The sequence below is a fragment of the Parus major genome, chromosome 3, assembly GCF_001522545.3.
Source record: "Parus major isolate Abel chromosome 3, Parus_major1.1, whole genome shotgun sequence".
Classification (NCBI taxonomy): Eukaryota; Metazoa; Chordata; class Aves; order Passeriformes; family Paridae; genus Parus; species Parus major.
This window is the reverse complement of record NC_031770.1, coordinates 44,108,799-44,130,715: the sequence shown is the minus strand read 5'-3', so window position 1 is coordinate 44,130,715 and position 21,917 is coordinate 44,108,799. Positions and strand designations below refer to the sequence as shown.

The 21,917-nt window shown below is 42.2% G+C and overlaps 2 protein-coding genes across 26 annotated transcripts in view; one reads left to right on the top strand and one right to left on the bottom strand.

Annotated features, from left to right (window-relative positions):
* GGPS1 (geranylgeranyl diphosphate synthase 1) overlaps positions 1 to 15,794 on the bottom strand; it is a 50,215-nt gene extending 34,421 nt beyond the window's left edge. For 4 of the 22 annotated variants that reach the window (XR_004496355.1, XR_004496354.1, XR_004496353.1 and 1 more), the window contains exons 1-2: positions 15,569 to 15,695; positions 11,279 to 11,371 (exon numbers count right to left, since the gene is read on the bottom strand). Coding sequence is in view for 12 of the 22 variants with exons in the window: in XM_033512671.1 (XP_033368562.1) it covers positions 11,279 to 11,345 (67 nt within the window). In the remaining 10 variants the exon portion in view is untranslated. Of the gene's footprint in view, positions 1 to 2,513; positions 2,585 to 11,278; positions 11,372 to 14,590; positions 14,865 to 15,005; positions 15,206 to 15,568 lie in introns of those variants that run through there. The other 18 variants (XM_033512668.1, XM_033512670.1, XM_033512667.1 and 15 more) reach the window with 16 other exon arrangements.
* A 294-nt stretch (positions 15,795 to 16,088) lies between these two features.
* The window catches only part of ARID4B (AT-rich interaction domain 4B), an 88,220-nt gene continuing 82,391 nt past the window's right edge, over positions 16,089 to 21,917 (top strand). For 2 of the 4 annotated variants that reach the window (XM_033512665.1, XM_033512662.1), the window contains exons 1-2: positions 16,089 to 16,300; positions 17,446 to 17,507. In XM_033512665.1, the coding sequence (XP_033368556.1) occupies positions 17,502 to 17,507 (6 nt within the window). In that variant the 5' untranslated portion in view covers positions 16,089 to 16,300; positions 17,446 to 17,501. Of the gene's footprint in view, positions 16,301 to 16,524; positions 16,625 to 17,445; positions 17,508 to 21,917 lie in introns of those variants that run through there. The other 2 variants (XM_015621614.3, XM_033512664.1) reach the window with 2 other exon arrangements.

The window sequence follows — 21,917 nt, the reverse complement described above, 5'->3', positions numbered from 1 at the left end:
TGAAATCACAGGATAGAGTACTTACTGAAGGCAACTTTACACACCTACTTGTTTAAATATACTTTTGGTCAATTATCTCATTCTCAGTACTATCAGGAACATTTCTCTCTGTTCTGTGAGTTCACTGGATAAGCTTATTCTAGTATTTCTCTTTTTCACATCACTGTCAGTTTCATGACCTCTTGGAACTTCCATATATATGGTTTAAAGAAAACAGTGTTTCCTGACTCTGTGCTTCTATCAAATTACCTTGAGAACTTAAGACAGTGACAAAAGTGCTTCAAAGGTGAAGGACAGGACTTAAAACATTCAGATATTGGAAAAACATGATTTTAGAAAACATCAGGAAGTAGCCTGAGAAAATAAAAACACTGGTCTTCATGATGAAAGCTTAAGACCCAGTACAGAGTGCTATGTTTTCTTACAACTTATGTCTATCTAATCAGTATCTGTTGCATTATTAGTCCAACACGCAAGTTTATTCCACTACTTATCTGCAATAGCTTTAAAATTTGTTAGACTCTTGCTAGGCCATTTCAGTGCCTTCTCAGAAAAAAGTTCACCTGACAAACCCAGGCTCTGACCTCTTCTCTAATTCAAGAAGTTGAAGTGTCTCAGTGCAGCACCAAAAGAGAACTAGAAATTCAGTAAGTGTTGGGAAAAGAGATCACTTGGTTGGCGCAAAAGGTGATACAGTCGCAGTTAATGGTAGAATAAAGCACCAAGGAACAGTAGCCTCAAATATATCATCTAAAATAACATAAATAATCTAAGGTAAGAAAAAAAGTCCCAGAATGAGTGCCAGAATTCTGATTTTTAAAAGAAGAAATACAAGTAGCTGGAAATTAATCAGGCTGCTAGACACCGGAGACATCTTATGAAGATTATGAAAGATGTCAAAAAGATGACCAGATGTGGTCCTCCCGACTTCAACCATCTTCAGTTATTAAAATTAGCAAAAATGTACAGAAGCTGTAATAATTGCATCATGATGAAGACTAAAAGATGACATGGTCTTATTTCCTGCCATTACAAACAACTTAAGTGGTTAAGGAGACATTAAAGTATTGGTTTTCTTCATCAAGATAATCAAAACAAGTGGTCCAAGTTTTCAATAGCAGTTACATGATCATCAGTTTAAAGTGACAGAATTGTAATTTCTGTTCACACAGAGGCACTGCAGCTTTAGTTTACTATAGTGCTGAGGAAAAATGGACCACACTGTCATGGGTGCCCAGCAAAAGGGCAGCAGGCAACATAAAAAAAGTCAGATTGCAACATAAAAAAATCCTAGTTGAACAGAAGGGAAGGGTTTGTTATAATCAAAGGGGTTCAGCATGAGAAGACGCCCTGGGAAGCTGCAGAAACCCCATCACCACATTTTCAAAACTGAACAGTGCTTCCAGAAGCCTAAAGTAGCTACAGAGCAATCTCTGCTTTAAGTACAGGGTTGTCCTAGATAACTTCCAGAGGCTTCTTTCAGTCTAAATTCTGATCTGTGATATTAGATTAAACCCATACATACAATGCACAGGTTGCTATATTATATGTTTTAGTTGGATGTTTGAGCACAAAGGATAAGACGTGTCTAGCTGAAAGACAGAATAAATTTTTCTATACCGTGACAGACACAGGCTGAAATATAGAAGAGTTCCTAGATGGAATGAAGCCTCTTATGAAATGCAGCCTCGTAAACCACTTCAATCACTTTGCTACTTGAGAGCTATGAAGTGTCACTCTTAAGCTACCCTTAAAATGACTCCTTTACAAGCTCCAAAGATACTTCAGCCAACAATTAAAGAAATTAACAAAGGACCAGCTGGGTGTCAAAAGGCACAACCAGTTATATTAATTCCTTACATTGCCTTGGACAGAAAATATTTTGCACATTCTGTATGCAGTTTAGCAAAACTGCAGTCTAACCTAAAAAGGAGGATGATTTTTCATTTGAAAAGCCATGGTGTTTAAATACACAGCCATGCATCTTGCACAATTTGTCCAAGAGAAAAGGGAATGAGAATTCCTAGATAATGCGTCTCATTAGAAAGTAAGGACTGCAGACTCTATGATCTGTCCCTCTCAGTTTTAGGTTTGTAATGTTGATTTAATTTCTGTCTTTGATATTCTTGTATCAAAATCTCAAGATTTTATTTTCAGACACTGTATTCGTGAAGTCTACAAGGTAACTGTCTAGATTTTTTTGTAAATCATTAAAAACTCAGTGTTAATAACAGAGTTACATTAAATCGGTAGCAATGATAGCTGCTTATCTACAGCTTCAAAGGTTGAACACAGTTGGAAAGATAACTATTCTAGTAAGACATGGAAGCAATTTCTTTAGTGTTGCATCACAGTAAAAGCTTTGCATTGAAGTTGTTTTCATGGAAGTTCACTTTATATTCAGAAATTAGTGCATTTAAGATATCTGCTAATTTATGCTATGTAAGAGAATCATCTGTTACCAGTGGTCTTGGAAGAAAGATAACAACCTTTTAAAAATAATTAGCCAGTACCTGTATTTTATCTTCTGGAACATTCAGCCAGTGATTAAAGGCCTGTGACAGTTTGGTTCTCACTTGCTTACCTACAATAAAAATATTATAGGTATTTATAAAAATAACAGAGTTCATTATTAGGCACAACAGTTGGTCTCAACAACTATAGCTGATTTGAGACCCAATAATAAAAACTGATTAGTGTGACAACACAAAAGTGGAAAATGTATCAGTGCATGGCTTGTTTTCTCATTGAATAAACATCAATTAGCAGTTTCAGTTTTAAACACTGAATATATAAAGCACAAATGTAAAGGTTACTATACTTAATTTTCACAATTTAATTAGTAAGGGGTCTTGACCATGTTAGTATCCTGTACAGATCAGCTAGTTTGCAAGGCATGTTAATTTTAAGACTAAAAAGTTTCAACTATGATTCATTATTAGTTGAAAGTATGGCTATTTGTTGAATATATATTTATCTCAATTTTTAGGTCTTTCTCCTGTAGTATTATTCTTCACTTGCTACTGTAAATCTGTCAAGCAGGAAAGTGACATTTCATACACTTACTAAATAACTCTAAACAAAAGTCTGAACAGAACATTTTGAATAGAACAGAACTTTCCAAGAATTCAAATACTTTTATTGTACTCAAGAAATCTACCCACAAATAGGATTTGGTGTGCTTTGGTAAAATCTACTTTGTTGGAGCCAGGCAGTCACCCTGTTTCATAGGAATGAAAGACAACATCAAATGACCAAGTTTAGTGTTAAAACAAGTTTTTCTGTTCAATACAGATACTTTCTAAATGACAGAGTGAATTTCAATAGAAGTTAACCTTACACCTATACATTGCCGATGTCAATTTTCTTCAGAAATTTGCTAGTTTCCATGTACAAATATCCATTCAGCATCTAGTCATGTTCAATATGAAACAGTCATCCCCTATCCACACTGAAACAATTCTGCTCTGAACTTTGAGAAGCTCAGCTATGGATAATATCTTGGAATAGCTGCAAGACAGGTTTACAAAAACAGCTCTGTATATATAGCTCACATAAACAAGCATTTGGAAAAAGCTTTAAATAAACTTCAAATCAGTGCAGCATTGACACCCATGGAACCCACATTACTTGACTCAAGATGTACTGAGACGTAATTTGAGATATTCTGCAATACTAGACCTCATGTTGATAATTTCATCTTGCCCATAGCACCAAAGAAATGTCAACATTTGAATCTCCCCATAAGGCTTCTCTATGACTGTGCAACCAGCATATATAGAACATAATAATAAAAATGGGTAAATTCACTTGCAGTGACAGACCCTGGAGAAAGTGCACTGAGAATTTTTCCCGTTTTAATTAAGTCACCCCCACGTAAGCAATAGCTTTGTGAGTTGGGCTCTGTAGCAAGGGTGATAACCCTCCTCCCTGGACCAGAGGTCTGCACCCTTGGTCTCATTTCTCAGTGATTTCCATTGCTTCCTGTCACCATCGTATTTTGGTTTTCACTAAACAAGATTAATGAAATGTTCCTCTTCTTCCCCCCAGCAGCTCTGTCCTCTGCTTCTGCCAAATGTGAACAGGCATTCTTACCTGGACATACACTGCCATTGGCTTTTCTCCATTTCTGTTTTCTGTGCTCAGTTTTAGACACTAACAGTTTTCTGCAGAAGGAAAGGATTTTTTTGTGTCTCCTTGACAATAACTGTTACAAATATCTGCCAAACTGTATGGTTTACCAGTCAAGGATTAACAAGTATTTCACCAGATTCATAAAGAAAATCACTCAGATAATATTACATTAGGGAATTGTACCTTATCTACAGCTGTTTATTGTCTTCTAAATTATTTGGATGCAGACAACACCTGCCTTCTTTTTTATACTAGGCAGCTAATTCTGTTTTTCTGAATGTGCTTCCTAGAAAATACACTTAAAGAAAGCTGGATGTTCAGCAACAAGCATTATTTCATCATGAGGAACTTGACTGCTAGCATGCACTCTAAATGGATTATAACATGCACAAAGAATTAAGCCACTTCAGTTCCTTAGTACAGACAGCATTTGAATTGTTAGACTTGTCTACCCTGACTAGCAAGGCTTCCTAGACACTGGCTATTCAAGGAAAAAAAAAACCTACCTGTATAGTGAGACATTTATCTTTCCTTTTATAGATGCAGATTTGCTTGTCTTCTAAAGGAACATTATTACTACATAAATGCCATTTTAACTGACTCTGAAGTCAATTCTACCTGGTCTATATAATAGTACAGCAATCTTTATGCACAATTTATGCCTGCAGAAATATTGTGATGGCAAAAGACCAAACCTCTCCAATACCGGTCTGTAAAGCCTGGATGCAGAAAAGTCCATTCCTTGCCACACTGCTCCTCTCCCCAAATTAGACAAGACAACAATACAGGGACACTAGAACAAAACTAAAAGGAGCACTGCCAGAATTATCCAGTTTCTTCACTGTCATATTTCACCACTCTGTTAATTATTCTAAGCAGGCTATTGTAAAATTGAAGAATAGAGGGCTAACATCCAAAATTAGAAGCACTACCTACTGTATAGAGCTATAATAATAGACATTACTGCACCAAGCTTTTATCAAAGCTCTGCTAAATGCATTTGGTTTAACCTGCCTAAGATCCCAAATTATTACCCAAATCAAACAAAAATTATGGAAAGCTTTTCTCCTTAGTAATGCTGCATGGAATAGGTGATAAAAATAGTCAGAAATTCTTTCTACAGCTAAGAATGTTAAAGCTTTAGCCTCAAAACAAATATCAGCTAGATTAAAGATGCTGTACTGAGGACATTCCCGTCTTCTCTTCAGATGAGAAATTTCTCATCTAAAGGAAAGAAAAAGAAAAAAAATCAGCCAACTTACTCTTTATACACACACTTGCTCTTGGTGACAGGGCACAGACTGAAAAACTACAGACCCCCATTCTGGACAGGCTCCTGGCTAGTATTGCTTCACTCTTGCTGTATTAAGGTAACCACAAATTATGCCCTCAAGGCAGCACCCCACTTAGAGTGAGGGTACATGAAAGGCTAGAACAGCATGGGAAAGAGCAGAGGCACTATTAACCTAGCCCCCATTACAGCTAATTCAACTCATTAGCCCAGCAGAGAACACAGCTTTTTGCTACATTCGCTTTCTGCCAGCTGTATGTACTGAGTCAGCTTATGCAGCAGATCTGCCACAACCAGTACAGCGTGAGCAGGAGATGCTGAGGATCAGGGGAAGGGGCATTGCCCTTCTGGAGGAAGAAAGCTCTTGTGTTACCTCAGCTGACTGTACACTTGCATGTTTAGCTGCATCCTCTGATGGATTAAAACTAAATGGATGAAGCCCCAAGCAGACCTCTCTCCAAGCAGCTGCAAGAACACTACAAACAGCATAAGTGAACTGCAGGAAGAGAAGCAGAGAGCAAGCACATACACTTTTAACCTGTGCAGGCACTTGTGCCTGATTAAGGTCACTGATAGAATGCTCTAGCAGTGATAGAATGCTCCTCTGCCCAAAATAGGGTTAACTAGCCCAGGGTTGTGATCCTGAGTTTTGCCTTGTTCCTTCTCACAATCCTGAATGTCACTATCCCATGGTCACTGCAACTAAGGTTGCTTCCAGTCTTAATGTCCTAACCAATTCTTCTTTTTTTTAAAGTGGAAGTCCAGCATAATGCCTTCATATATCCACTCCTTGATCACCTGTGTTAGTAAAAGGTCATCAATTCATTCCAGAGACCTCCTGGACTGCCTGTGTCCTGCTGTGATGCTTCTTCTACCACACTGTGAGGTAAATGAAGTCTCTCATAAGAATCAGCACCGGCAAATACGAAGCATTTTGCAGTTGTCTGAAGCTCTCATCTGCTTCTTCCTGCTTAGGGGGTCTGTAGCAAACACCCACTATAGTGTCACCCCTATTGATCTGCCCTTGGATCCTACTTAACCCCTAAGCTCTCAACAGGCTCATCTGACTGACGGCAGAACTCCATGCAATTCAACTGCTCTTTCGCATAAAATGCAACTCCCATTCCTTGCTACCCCAGATTGTCTTCCTAGGCCATCCACATCCATCCATTGCAGCACTCTAGCTGTGTGTTTATACAACAATAAAATTGTTGTCCTGCAGTTGCATGCCAAACTACCTCCTCCCTTTTACTCCCAATAATGTATGCATCTGTATAAAGGCACTTCAGAGAAGCACCCAAACCTGCAGATACCCAGAAAAAGCAAGAGCTTCCCCTATCAAGTTCTGTTCGTACTTCCTTGTTGGAGTGCTGGGATGATTTGCCATTAGATCTCACCTGTAGATTACTTATTGTCTTGTTCAAATCAGCCTATACACTTCCTCCTGGTAGTTCCTGCTCTGCAAAGATGGTCTCAAGGCCGGAAGAGCCAAAGCTCTGCTATCAGAATGTGCTGTGGAACAAACTTGCTGTTATTTGTTTATTCCTCCTGATGGTGAGAAGTGGGCTGAGGATCACAGAGAAGATCCACCTGGCTTCCTGTGCCCTTTGCCCTCATTCCAAAGGCCAGTCTTGCTTGATAAGCTTCAGGCACCTCCTTGCTATATCCATTAGTGTTCAAGTAGAACAGCTGTAAGGTTAAGTATTTTAAAGGTAAAACACACCTTGGCAGTCCCTCCCTCACATCCCTATTGGGGTATTCAGAAGCAGCAAACATCCCTAACACAAAACCACATGTGGAAGCCTCTATTCCCTACAGGAGTCAGTTCTGCCACTATCTGCTCAATCTCACCACTTGTTGCTGCCCCAGGCGCTGTTCTGATGTTTAGTTGTATAAAACCATAGAATCGTTTAGGTTACAAAAGGCCTATAAAGAGCTTCCAGCCATTCAGTGCACTGAACCTACTTGGCAATTGCACATCTGCTCAAGGAACTGGAATCTCTCTCCTGGTGTCAGAGGCCACCAGCCTCCACCACTGCAGGAGTATCCATCTCCCACCGTGATATGCACAGACTATTTCTGCCCCCCACCCCGGTCAATATACTTGGAGGTTTCAGATTCTTGAATCTGTAGAGTCTTGTAATTTTTGTTATTTCTGATGCTGTGCAAGCCTGCTAACCCCCTTCCACCATTCCTTTGCTTGGTGACACAGGTTTTCCACAACTATATACCTTTAGGAGCAGGGACATCACTTGCTCCTGGCTAGTGGGTGCCCCCATGCATCCCTGCAGCTCACAATCTAGAGAGGTGCAGCCTCTTTCAGGAACTTGGATCAAGCGGAAGCCTTGGATGTGCCAAGTGTAGGGTTCAGGGCCTGTGGTGCTTTACTCCTTCACCAGGCTGATCAAGTTCAATAACCCAGCAGAAAATGCTGAACAACAAAGCCAGTCTTGACTGTTTAGCTTGCTAAACAAGGCCAGGAAAGACTGCAGCCAAGACCAGCAGGACAAGAATGGGAAGATGCATAGTCATGAATGCAACCAGAATCTGCCCCTTTCAACAGCAAGCTACTAAATATATCAGTTGTATGACAACTATGAAATATGAAATTCCATAAACTCCTTAGTGCTGCAAAATCAGGTACTGCTGTTAACTCAGACTCTCAAAAATAAAAGATTTACCATGTGTGTGAATCAAGCCATTTTTGAGACAAACCACAACAATCTACGAAAGTCAGTCCTGCACTTTATGATACAAAGTGACAGAATACTAGATTAAGCAGAACATCGCTAAAAACTAGTAAGGCAATGTTCCACTACAATGAGATTTTACAAGAAAAGTTACTGTTTCAGAATCTATGTTCTTCTCTCAAGCAATAATTTCTGCTCAAGAAGGTATAAACATTAATTACCAGACTGAACATTAATTACTATACTAGCAGTTAAAACAGCACCATACTAAAAATACCTTAAGCCTAGTTGTTTCCCTATCCTAGCACTGTTTGAAGTCAAAGAAATACACAAGGTTACTTTAAGTATCACCCTAAGACAGCATTAAAAGCCTTATTTCAGCAAAGGAAAGCAGAGTAATCCATTTCCTGTACTGAGGAATAAATCCTTAGCAGTTATAAAAATTTGTGTTCTTACACTACTGACAGTATTTGCAGGCTTTTCTCATTCCCTGCTACACACCTTAATACAGTTATACGATCTCTTTTTATGCAAACAAACTTTGATATGTACCTAAAGTCATTCAACCATAGGTTACTAAACTGCTTGAAGAGTTTAACTAGTCTTACAAGATAAGGAACTGGACTACTGTAGAGCTATAGTGTACATATTTGACACGCAGCCAAGCTTTCTGCAAAGCCCCTCAGAGCTCAAACTGATCCAACAGAGAAACAGCTTCTTGTGCCTAATGTTATGCCTGCTCACTAACAAGACAAGAGATTAACCAGGCAAGTTTTTAACAGGTTAGGTGATTGATACTACCTAATAATTTGATTAGCAACCTGAGAACCGGTACAAGTTAAGCAGCAGGAAAATACTGCCAGAAGCTAAGAGGATGGAATGAAACTGCCTTTCAACAAGAGCCTGTTAGATTAGCTCAGGCATCTCATTTGAGCTCCACTCTAGGTAGAAACAGCATCTATAAGACCATTTTTCCCACCCTTACTGAGCACTGGTACTGTGAGTACTCATACTGACTTCAAGACTCACACATGTAAGCTGGCTCCTACTCATCTGCACTTGGCATAGCTGACCTTAGGCAAAGCCAGTGTTTCAAACACAGTAAACATGGTTTATTTATGATTGTGAACTTTCACTGCTCCACCTGTTACTCAGTACAAGCTTCTCACAGGTACACAACTTTCACCTGTCTAGTTTAAGAGAAGTTTTCTTTTTTGAATCACACCGCTACTGCTGTATAAAGACCAGTGTATCTTGTCTCTCACCTTCCCCAAAACATACATAAGTTAACAAGAAGTCAACATGGTAAAGTGGACTATCAGATTTATGATACTTTAGCAGGACAGGATATAAAACACCTGTACTGCCAGTGAGTGTAGTGTTACATAAGCCACAGTACAGAGTTATTACAGTTGAACCCATGAAGTAAAGGAATTTAGCCACAGGAATCAAGGTGAGAAGGTTAAACATATATTCTAGATGCAGGATTTAAAGTGGAAGGAACTGAAGAGCTATTAGTCAAGCACTTTTGCCCATACAAGTTTTTTTGGGCACTTTTTGGGGGTTGTTTATTTCCTACTAAGAAGGGGAGCTTTTCTTCCTGTTATCTACTATAGCTTCAAAAACAATTAGCAGCTAAAGCTGCAGAGGTGTTACAACATTCCTTGGTAATGAGATAATCTAATCAAATAAAAAGTAGACTTAAAGATGATGTTTGAGGAAAGCAAATTTCTTCAGGACCAGGGCTTAGAAAGCTCTCTGTACTATCACAGACTCATTTTCAAGGTAGTTCTCTAGAAAGACCACCACCCAGTTCATTATAGCCAAAAAGAATATACATGAGGAAATGGGAAACAAGCCTTCTGGCATTAAAAAGGTGCACAACTGCCAAATTCTTCCCTTTTCTTAGTTTTCAACTCGGGTGCTAACTGCCAAGTCAAATGAAATCACTAATGTTGGCAAGAAAATCCTGGATATTTTCTAGAGGTTAATAATGAAATTCATTATACACAGGTATAATGAATTAAGACTCAGAGGATCCACCCTACTGATATACAGCTCTTGTTGTAGATGTGCAAAAGCCACTTAGTACTCTGCCTGTGATTTATAATGTTACTTGTCTAAAGCAGAAGGTCTTTTACCCTGGTCAGATAAAATTTTGATCAAAAATATTTCCTTAATATTTACCAAAATTTTGTATCTTTAACTCCTTCAGCATGCAATATAAGCTGGACAGAGGGCAACCAGGCAGTTATGCAGTAGTTCCAATGACAAAGTTGTTCCACTACTATTTTTACAAAATTACTCACTTTGATAGTCCTTCTTACACTTTAGGTGTACAAACAAAAGTCACAGCAATCTGATTGTTTAGTCAAAGAGGCTTCCAAGGGGCATATAAATACAGTAGTTTGCTTCCAAACTGTCTCCTGAATTCTACTATACTGTTCTAGACTGTAAAACTTCATGTGAATATATTGCTGGTGACCTGGTACTACACAAGGACTGCCTGAACCTCTGACAGGTGAAGTAATCCATAAATATGGAAAGCTGAAATTGGCCATAAGAGCACCTGTCTTTACGCACACCAAGGAGAATAAATTACACGAGAGGAACGGGCCAAAAAAACCAAACCAAAACACAAAAACAAAAAAACCCCAAAACAAAACCAAACAAAAAGAACCATACAAAAAACTCCCAAAGAACCCCATACCAAACAAAAAACCCTCAAACAACACCCCTCCCCCTCAACCAAAACAAAACCCACAATCCACTGATTTTAGTACAGCAAGCAACTAAGGAACAAAGCACTGTCAGCCCTGAGTTTAAAACCAGGATGAAGTAATTGTCCTGATCAGTTTTTAAAAGCAGTAAGTCAGCTATTCTGGAGAACAGAGTAACTGCAATATTAGTTACTACAACTGCAATATAAATACAGCAATATTACTACAGACACAAGAACTATTGTACCAATTTCACAAAAAAAGGTGGTTCCGTAAGAGGAAGAAAAGAACAAGTAAAAGTGAAACTCTGTAAAGTGTTACCTTTTATTATTCTTAAATACACAAATCAAGAATGGAAGACTTCTTGGCTTATACTTCCCAAGATAAAAGTTGCTATTAAACCAATTTTGATACTTAAAACAACACAGTACAAAGAAACTTGCCTGGTAGTTGAAGCAAATACTGGTATGGCTCTAGGATTCTTTTAGATGTTTCATCCATCCCATCCATTTCTTTATTTCCTAAGACGTAATTCACTGTTAAAGAAAGTGTTATTAGCACTATTTAGATTTAAAAATATGCAAGTAAACAGTAGATGCATACAACTAAAGAGCTGACTTACAGGTTAGGTGCAAATATTCCAATTTTGCACATGACACCTTCAGTATATGAAAGGTTTCCAGATGTCATTTACTAAGGAAACACATATAATACCTATAAATACAGTTTTCTTTAATTATTCATGAAGTTTAAGCAAAGACTCCTAGACTTTGTTTGCTTTTTTGCATGTACTAGATTGCTTAGGTGATGAAGTATTTAAAACTTTACCATTCACAACAATGAGGGTCCACTGCAAGTCTTCAAAAAAACTCATACAAAACCCCACATGGCTGATCTAATCAGATCTCTCTAAATGCTTTCTCCATACATTAGACATTCCAAAACTGGAAATGCCTAAGAGCAGAAAATACACCTCAGATCAAGGCAACCTAAAGAAGTAAATACTAAATTGAGTCTTTTGATACAATTCTTCCATCTTTTACTGTAAGTCAAAATAGAAATATACCATTTTCCTGCCACTGTTCAAGCATTCAGACAGCTCTACATACTTTCCCATACACCATAAATATAACAGACTCTTATGAATAATCTTTTAGGATCCAAGGCCTACAGAACTCAACAATTTTCTATTGATTACCCTCAATTCACATACTTTCGCCATCTCCATCTGCATTTTTTTTTCAAACTGTTTTCTGTGACAGATTTACTATCCTTTCACCTCTAGCCTTCCTTGCTGCACTGCAGATGCAGCAACTCAAAATAGTTCTTCTCATGTAGTTTTAAGACAGAAACAGCAGCAGTAGCATAAAGTCTCATGCTACTTCAGCATCACCTCTCACGTACTTCACTAGAATCCAGCAAAGGATTTATTTCTTTCCTCCTAAAGCAAGTGAATAGTTATGTAAATTAATGTCCTGATTTTGGCTAGAATAGAGCTAATTTTCTTCATAGTAGCTGGTACAGTGCTATGTTTTGGCCTTGGTATGAGAATACTGTTGATAACACAGTAATGTTTCAGCTTTTGCTGAAGTAATGTAATGAAGTAAGTAATGCTCATTTTATGTGAAGGACTTTCCAGTTTCCCAAGTTCTGCCAGGGAGCAGGTGCACAAGAAGCTAGGAGAATATAGCTCAATCAGTTCCTGTCTATTCCCATTCCCAACTTCCACACCCACAAGCTTCTGTAACTTGGGGAACTGATCTGTGTTAATAAGTATTTTCCAAGTTTAGGTTTAGTTCAATTCCTTTATTTGCTTCATAGTGCGTGTTCATCAAATGTATTGGCACTTCAAGGGCAAGTAAGGCTATTTAACCAAATACAGCTGTCAAGAAAATGCTCATAAGAATACACCTTTTGGAAACGTTTGCATAGTTTCCTGGCAGTCATGTTGTGTAAGTACAGCCTTTCCATTCTATCCACGATGTGCCAGCACAATTACCGTCAGGCCACACACTAATCAAAATCAGATTTGACACCTTTGACTCCTTATTTTGTTGCCAGCTTGTTGTTGTAACTGAAGTGCTTTCAACCAGTACTGCCACTGAGAGTCAGCTGTCAAACTATACCCTTACATATAAAGTCTCAAAGGACTTCAGTGAGGAGGTAAAATCAAAGATTTTCAGAGTCTACCCCCAGATGTTTTAAGCAGAAAGAATCTAGTAGAGATAGATAGAAGGATATACTATCAACCTAACAACTCCCCTGCGACTATTATTTGTCAACAAGCCAGTGACAGAATTGAAAGTGCATAGCTATCCAGCTAGGCTGAGATGTTAGGATTGAAAGTGCTCTCCTATAAAAGTCCTTGCCAGGCAAAAAAAGATCTAATGAACAAAAGTAACTCATCTCAAACCAATATAATTAGAATTTTCTATACTACTATTCTACCATTAAATGAAATTTTAGGTAAATCCCCACCAAAGGAAAAAAAAAAGTCTGATTATTCATCAGACAGCTACACACTTAACACACCCACTGGCACATAAACAGTGAACAGAACCTCCCCCAAACTTATACATAGAACGGGACACTTAATAAAGAAACGTGTAAGTGAAATTCGTTACAAAAGCCTCTAAGCAAAAATAGCATGATATCAGATGTGTAATATTACTGCTCTTTGCACAAAATTGTCACATACGGCACACTTGGGAAATGCTTGATCTTAAGGGTTTCCTGCCGAGGTGACTGACCGATTTGCTACGGAAGTTACACTGTTGCACCGAGAAAGACTTCTCAGCGATTTAGACACAATATCTCAAGTCACCATCTCCCAAGAAAAAGTAAAAGCCAGCAGTTAAACAATAAATGAAAGGGAACGCAAGGCCTTTTGTTAGTGAAAGTGCAAGAATTTATTACATCGATGCTTATTCATAGGATTAAAGCAGCTAAGGCCATTTTACCTTTTAAACCAGCACGCAAACTTGCTGCATTTCAATTCATATGCATGACAAAGTTAATTTTCCAGTTATTTCTCAGTATCTTCACAAAGGCATAAAGAACAGCCACACACAACGGAGAGCCCACACAGCTGCCTTTTGGACTGCATCAAACCTTATCTCCGATGACCTCTTTGAAAACACACATGACAAACATAAGATGGTGACGTGGGCCTCCATGATGTGGAACTACTCTAAAGCTATACTTGAAGCTGTGATCTGTGTCTAGGACCTTTCTAGAGAGGATGAAAGTTGATGAGCAATGATAATTAATTCTAGGTCAAGTATCAAGAAAAAGGTTTCCCTTTAGAATTTTGCAAAACAGCTTCTCACACTATCCTGTTTCATCCCACTCTGCAGAACCTTCTTCTCCCAAATAGAGGGAGTATAATGGTCTGAAATAGTCCAGTCTAAATAGATGGTATTTTAAGAAGTATCATCATTTCAGGGGCTGCGGTCAAAGTGCAATTACAGAGAAAATAAAAGACAAATATATATAAAATAACAAAGAAAAGAGCTGCAGTATAAAATGAACCATTCAGAAAGTTCTCAGAACAGCTCCATCACAGAACTCAGTGCACTGAGGCACTAACTTCGTTGTAACCACTGTGGGGAAGAAGCCCCAGACAGGGGGAGTAGGTAGGAGTGAGAAGGAGTTTCAGAAGGAATACACAGAAAACATAATGAATATGTATTGTTTTAAACAGAGACTACCAGAAGTCTTAATCCAAATGCAACTGGGACACCAGTCCACATTACCATTCTAATTGGCAGAGTCGTGTTTATAACCCCTCCTAGGCTGACACCGAACAACACCTCGCATTCAAGCTGCAGGCAGGTAAGCTTCCCACAGGTGGAAGGGCAGTCATAGACCACACATTTTCCCCGAAGATGCAGCTAAGTGAACAATAGCTTTCCATAGCTGCCACTCCAACACTAACGCCAGAACGGCATAAGCATACTACTCCTGGGATCTTGGCTCATTTTAACGGGATTTCCAGGAAAAACTGAGCACGAACGCCGCAGAAGCTGGACAACAACACCTGGGCGGCCGAAGTCCCCGCGGGCAGACTGGGCCGGGGTCTCTGAGCTGCGGGCTGACCCGAACACAGAACATGAGTCGGCAAAACGCGCGACCGCAGCTCGAGCGCTCCGTTACGCGCTTAAAACTCACAATTCACAGAGAACACGAAGTTGCTGCCGCCCTGTCTGCAGCTGCCAAACTCCCGCCACAGCCAGACCGAGGGAAATAAGGTTCATTTTTTTCGGAGTTCAACGCGACAGGCGCAGCCTTCTCAGCTGCCTCCATAACTCCAGGACGAGCAGGCCCAGCTCTTCAGCGCCATTTTAGGAGATCGAGAGTCGAGGACGCCTCGCTCCCCCCGCCCGCCGTCCCCCCCCATTTTCTGTCCGGCGCTGTCGGGCTCAGCCACCAGGGCCGGGAAGCGCCGCCCGCCGCCAGCCCAGCGGAGCCCCGGCCCCGGAGCGCTCTGTCAGTCACTCCGCCCGCCCCGGCGGCCGCCGGCACCACCCAGAACTACCGGCGGCCCCCTTTCCCCGGCCCCTTCCCGGGCAGCGTACAAGCCCCTCCTGGGCGAGGCGGAGCGGCCGCAGGACCAGCTCCCCCGCAGCCGGGCTCGGACCAGCCCCTCCAAGCGGGGCTCTCCCTCTCTCTCCGCCATCCAGATACCAGCGCTCCCCCCAGCCACAACCAGTTAACAGGGCAGGCGACCTCACCTCCCCTCGCCGCGTCCTCCGCCGGAGCCGCGCCTCCGAGCAGCCGCCGCTCCGGGAGTGGCGGCGCTGGTGGCGGCAGAGCCCGAAGCAGGAGCGCCGCCCCCCTCCTTCCTTCCGCCCCGCCGGGCGCCACCTTCCCCTCCTGGGGGGAAAATGCGCCACCGAGCGCCCCCCGCGCACGCGCAGGCCCCGCCCCATGGCTTGTTAGCATTCACTGGAGGGCCCCGCCCCCCACTTGCGATGTACTCTGGGAGTTGTAGTCCGCTAAGCCTCGCAGCGCCGTGAGGCGGAAATGCTGCGAGCAGCGAGTAAGAACAGCGTTTCCCGTGAGCACCCTCGGCGCCGAGTCTCAGTTTCCATAGAAGTGGAGAAGAATGATGTCAGTATTTCCGACACGAAGGCCAATGGGACCAGGGGGCGGGCGGGCCCTGCGAGGCACGGCCCAATGAAGGAGGTGGAGAAGGGGGCGTGGCCGTTCCCCTTCGCCCGTCAGTCAGTCATCGGTGCGGGAGGGGGAGGGGGACCGAGCCGAGCAGTCACCGCCGCCGGGGCCGCGCAGGACGGATCGGCCCCTCCGCGCGCCGTGCGGGGCCGCCGCCAGCGGAGCCGCTGCAGCAGCGTCGAGCGGGGCTCGGGGTGCCCGGAGCTGAGAGGAGCCTTCGCCCAGTTCCCTTCCGTGCCCTCCGCCTCGGGCCGGGGGAGTAGCGGGCGGGCGGTCGCCGCGGAACAAAGGTGAGGGCGCCGAGCCCGGAGAAGGAGCCCCCGTGCCCCGCCGGCGGCGGGCGGAGAGGCGGCGAGGGGCCCCGTGGGGGCGCGGGGCCGGGCGTGCGGCGGCGAGGGAGGAAGGGAGGGGGGCGCTTGTTTTTCTCCTGGTAGCGAGACTGCGGCGGGACTCGCCGTTGCTTCTTCTTCCCCCCCCCCCCCCCCGCCCCAGACACCCAGCGGCGGCCCGGGGGGGAGGGACCGGCGGCTTCTCCTCCAGCCCCTCTGCCGGAGGGACGGAGCCCCCTCCTCCACACTCAACGCAGACACACGCTCCGTGTCCCCGCCGAGCAGGTCGGGCCCCTTTCTCCCCGCCCCCCTCCCTTCCTCCCTCCCCGCTCCCTTCTTTTCTTCGTCTTCTTCCTTTTCTTCCCCTCCTCCGCCGCCTCCTGCCTGCCCTCCCTCCCTCCCCCCGCCCGGACCCGCTGCGCCGAGCCGGGGAGTTGCGGCTGTTGCTGCCGAAACTCCTGCGGCGGAGTCAGCGCTTTCCTTTATTGAGGGGGGGAGACAGAGGGAGGAGGAGCCGCCGCGATCCGGAGCCGCAGCCCCTACAAAAGCGTGTGTGTGTGTGTGTGTGTGTGTGTGTGTGTCGGGGGTGGGGGGGACTGCTCCCGACCCCCCGCTCCCCCGCCGCGCACACGGGCACTCTTCCTCGTACAATGGAGGAAGAACCTCTCTCCCTCCTTCTATCCTCTCTCCCGCTCCCCGCGGTAAAGCGAGGAGTGGGGTGTTCTCTGCGCTGGGACCCCCGCGGGTGCCCTCCCGCCGCTCGGTGCCCGGGGAAGGGGCGCAGCGCCCCGGGGAGGCGGCCGGGGCGCCTCCCCCCTCCCGCGGCAGCCGGGGGTGGGTTGTTGTTGTGGCAAGTTTCTCCTCCTCTGACAGAAATGGCGTCAATGGCAGCGAGTGTAGGGGAAGCCGCGGCGTGTGGGAGCCGGGGGGGAAACAGCGGCCGAGGAGAGAGGGAAGGGGGTTAGCCGCGGGAGCAGGGGGGATCCGAGGAAGGAAAGGGGTAGTTTCGGGAGGAGCCCGGCGCCCCCACCCGATCCTTGGCTCCCCTCCCCCCGCCCGGTGCGAACGGCTGGTGCGGTGCCTTAGCGCTTTGTTTTAAATTCCAGGTCCAGCCTCGGCCGCTCAGCCACGATCGAGGCTTTTACCGCAGCCTGAGCTCATCATGAAGGTAAAACACTCGCTCGTGTGCCTGGGAGAGGAAAGGAGGGAGGGTTGCATGGAGAAATGCTGTCCTATCTGTCAGTCTTATCTGTCCCGACCCCGGTGCGAGGCTCGGTGCTGGTGCAGATCCAGACTGCGGGCAGCTTCGCCCCCACTGCCGTGTTTCGGTGCCTTGGCTCGTTTGCCGGTTGTGGGGCGGGCTTTGCTCCGCCGCGTTATGCTGGGGGAAGCTGTAAGTTCCCCGAGCAGGGGCTGTTCTCCTTCAGAAACATTGTTTGTAGGAGAATAAGGACATGGCTGCCTGGGCTGAGCTTGCTTCATGGAGGAGCAGGGCACAGTCACCCTGCTCGAGAAAGTAACGTTGTGGGGGAAATGCTGGCTCTACAACATTGTTTACTTGAATAGAGGCTAGATTTACTTACTTTCTATTCGTCAATAGGAGTTTTGTTGAATGAATAATCTTGATGTGATCGGGGAGGGTGCATGTAAGAGATTCTCTGCAGTGAAATGATTGCTGTAAAGGTGCGGAAAGATTTTCAAACAGGTTCTAATTTTCCTCTCGGTGCTGTGTAGTATTCATGTGCCTCACTCTCATACATTTTTCTCCTCTTAGACCTTTCTAGACTATTTATGTTTGGTATATTATGCAAGCTTTATAGAAAAAAGATCCTATTGGTGGACTAGTATGATTTCTTCTGTGTGTGGCCAAGACCTGTGTATCTAAAAGTAGTTTTTAACAGCTGCATTTGTTAGGGTGTTGTTTTTTTTTACCGTTTTGCTGATACATCTCGCTCAAACTGCCACTTAGGTTACCACCACCCCCATTTAATTCAGCTCCCGGTCCTGCTGGGTAGCAGTAAATCTCATTTCAAAATACTGTAAATCTTATAAGAAACAATTGTTACAAACCTGTGATGCATCAATTCTTTGGTTTTTTGTTAATAAAAAAGAGCAGTCCGTATGTGGGTTCTTCCACTATCAGAGTTTTTGCCTACTGTCTGTGAATGAGTATTATGTAAAACGTGTACCCAGTACTATATTCACTGGTGGAAATGGGAAATGAAATAGACTCTTTTAATTTCTAGGTTGATCTGAGTTGCCAAGCAGCTAAGTTTTTATGTACAGCTGTTAAAGGTTTAGCATTTTTTTTTACTTTGGTGACTTTATGACAGTATATTTTAAAAATCATGTTTTAATTGCCCTATGATTTTTCTTTAGCAAGTGCTAAGATCTAAAATGCTGCACACATCTGTCTTATTAAAAGTAAACTATTTACGAATTTACAACAACAGGCTGTTGAAGTTGTATGATAGGGAGCTTTCCAAATGTGGCTCATTGCCTGGTGGGGATACAGGAGATGGAAGCAAGATAAATAGGAGGCAGTATAGGGAGCTTTTTTCCCCAGAAGGAAAAAACACTTATTTAAATGGCAGTTAAATTTACATACATTTCTAATATTCTTTTTCAATGTAAACAAATCTTACAGTTACCATAGAGATTAGGTTCAGATACTGTGGTTTTTGGAGCTGTATTAATATGTAGATAGACAGTTGGGAGCATGAGGAGGTCAGATCACAAGTAGAATGCAAAGTGTTCTGTGAAATAGTGATATAGATCCACTTCAGGCTGAATTGAATGTATAGCAGATGATTAAATGTAGAGTAACAAACACAAAAACCTGTTAATAGACCCATATTTTTTTGAAAACTCTCACAGCTTACTTATTCTTCGGTAAGGTTTGTGCTACTATTGTGTGTTTATTTTTGAAGTTGGGATAAATTCTGTCGAGTGTTCAGGTGTTAAGTCTGTAATTTTTGCAATTTGTGGGTGTGTGTATAGTGTTAAACTTAACATGTGCTTGAGATAACTCCAGTATTTTATTTACTGTGTGCTGTAGTGTTAAGGGAGGTTAATCTGTAAGTCATTACTTTGAAGCTTTAGCTATTACAGGGAAACTTTTAACAGAATTGTGGTTCCAAAGAAATTTCTGAGATTCAACAACCTAACCAAGATTATAGGAGTGATACAGTGCATCAGTCCTGGCTGACCTAAATTTGCAATTTATTAGTTAAGTTTACAAGGGTACAAGCTAGTCCAATAAGAGGCAGTAAGGGAGAATGCTTAAGAGAATTATTTGATGTTTGTATCACTTCAAGGTAACATTGACTGTACTAGATCAAGATACTGTTTAAATATGAGTATATTTCTGTGCCTTTATTTTTTAAGTTAACCAAAGAGTGTGCCTCAAGGACACTTCAGCATATAGAGGATTTAATGCTTTAAGACCTAGTCTTGCTTTGAGTCTGCTGACTGCAGACTTGCTTCTGACTGCATGATTGAGGCCTGTGTTTTGGTTTATTCCTTGGTCATTCTTTCAAGTGCAGAGCATTGTGGATTCTGGTGCACAGAGCCTTAGAACTGGATTCCTTATTGGTATCTTTGTCTCTTTACGTGAACTTGAACAACTCATTTAGCTTTACTGCCTCTTTTCTCCCACCTGTGTGGTAGGGATAAAACGTTGATCTTTCTTTGTAAAACACAGTGAAGTATATTTAGGAACAGCACCAAGAATTGTATTGACACAAAACTGTAAGTCAGTCATGTTTTTTTTTTTCATTTCGCAACACTTTGACACAAGAGAGGTATGCTGCCTCCTAAGAGATTACAAAGCTGTTGGTATAATTGTTCTTCTTGTAATAACCCAACTTAATCCAAGGAAATAAAGTCCCTTGTATAAGCCAGTAACTTTAGCCTATTAAGTAGTCTTCCCATGGACTGCAAAGACCACTTAAAAAGAGACTTGAAATATGCCTTATGAGAAGTGTTCAAGTCTTAACAGAATTATGCTTGTTATTGTGATATTCTATTAAATCAAGCTTTTTCCTGTCTTGATTGACCTCTGATAAATAATACAGTTGTGTAGATAAATGACTAGGATTGCTTGCATGTTGTGAAGTTTTTTTGTTGTTTAATTTAGCACCTTTTGTGTAAGACCTTTTTTACATTAAGTACGTGTCAGAAGAATGTGGAATCTGTCTGATGATTTAAAAGCTAATTGCATGCCATGAAATTACTACTTACTAAGTAGGTAGCAGTATGTGTAAAAGCGTTCTTATGGAGTGCTTTTTCTTAGCTCCAAAATCAGGAAGTAAACCCCATGAAAGCAAAGTGTCTGCTTAAAGAGAGGAATAAACACAAGCCTCGTTTCACCAATGATTTGTACTAAGAACTGCTGCAAATGCTCCTAAGATTTTTAATATGTATCATGGCATTTGTTTGATATATAAATGTGTGAATGAAGGTAATATACCCACTGTAGTTAAAAAGTTCACTACTGAGTGGGGATCAAAAGAATAGATGTCCCAGAAGCTAGAGCAATGGTCTGTGAATTAAGAGATCTGAAATGATTGTTTAAATGTTTTGATACTATTTGCATGTCAATGTTTTTCATTCTGTAAAGTACAAACTATTTAATGGTTGTTGATACTTCTTGTTGGTAATCCTAGATGTTCCTGGATGCTTGCTCAAAGTTGCCACACTAACAAATTAAGAAAGCTATGCCTATGGTTTATGGTAGATTTTTGTTTTGTTTTGCTTTTAATTCACCCTGAATTTACATTGTTGTTTCAGTAGTCTGTCCTAGTGACCTCTCCAGCTACCCAGAGAGATCACTGGTGTACACTGATGCTGTAGCTGCTTTCCCTTAATGTGTGCCAGACAATTGCTCATATTCTCTGCCACTATGGCTGAAAACAAAAGTAAAATATCTAGTAAACTTTTCAGCCACTAATTTCCAACTTTGAGTACAAGTCAGTAGAAAATCCCATTTGTCTTATGCAGGCTGGAAACCAGTAATGGAATGTAGTGACCTTTCACTTTCTGGTTAACTATTTGAATTTGCAGCAGAAATGGAGATTTCTAAAGGAGGAGTTACCATTAGAATAGTTTTTGTGATGGAGGCAGGAGAACAGGTAAGTCTTAAGAGGTGATTTTCCCTTTTAACTTGTTTCTACATTGTGAAAAATTATTTTCTTAAAATCTTTCCTGATGTTCCAGTTTGAACAAGTGATCATAGGCAGTTATTGACTTCCTCATGCTTGCATAATTATGTAGAAAGGAAAGCAAACACCACTTGCACCAAGCAATTACAAGTCATGTTGGAATAATCTATGTTATTTTGAAATTGTTTATTTGCACTTTTTAAATGCTAGTCTGTACATTTTACAGTGGCTAAACAGCATGGAAATCTTGAACTCAAATCTGCATGGGTAGTATGTGGCTGTTGAATAGTTGTATTGGTTGATAAGGGCTCAAAGTTAATTAGACCACATAGTGGAAAAAAAGGCTGTCTTAAACTGAGAAGACTGAAGTTGTAATAAACTGTGAGCATTAGTACAGTTAAGTTGCCTGTATTATT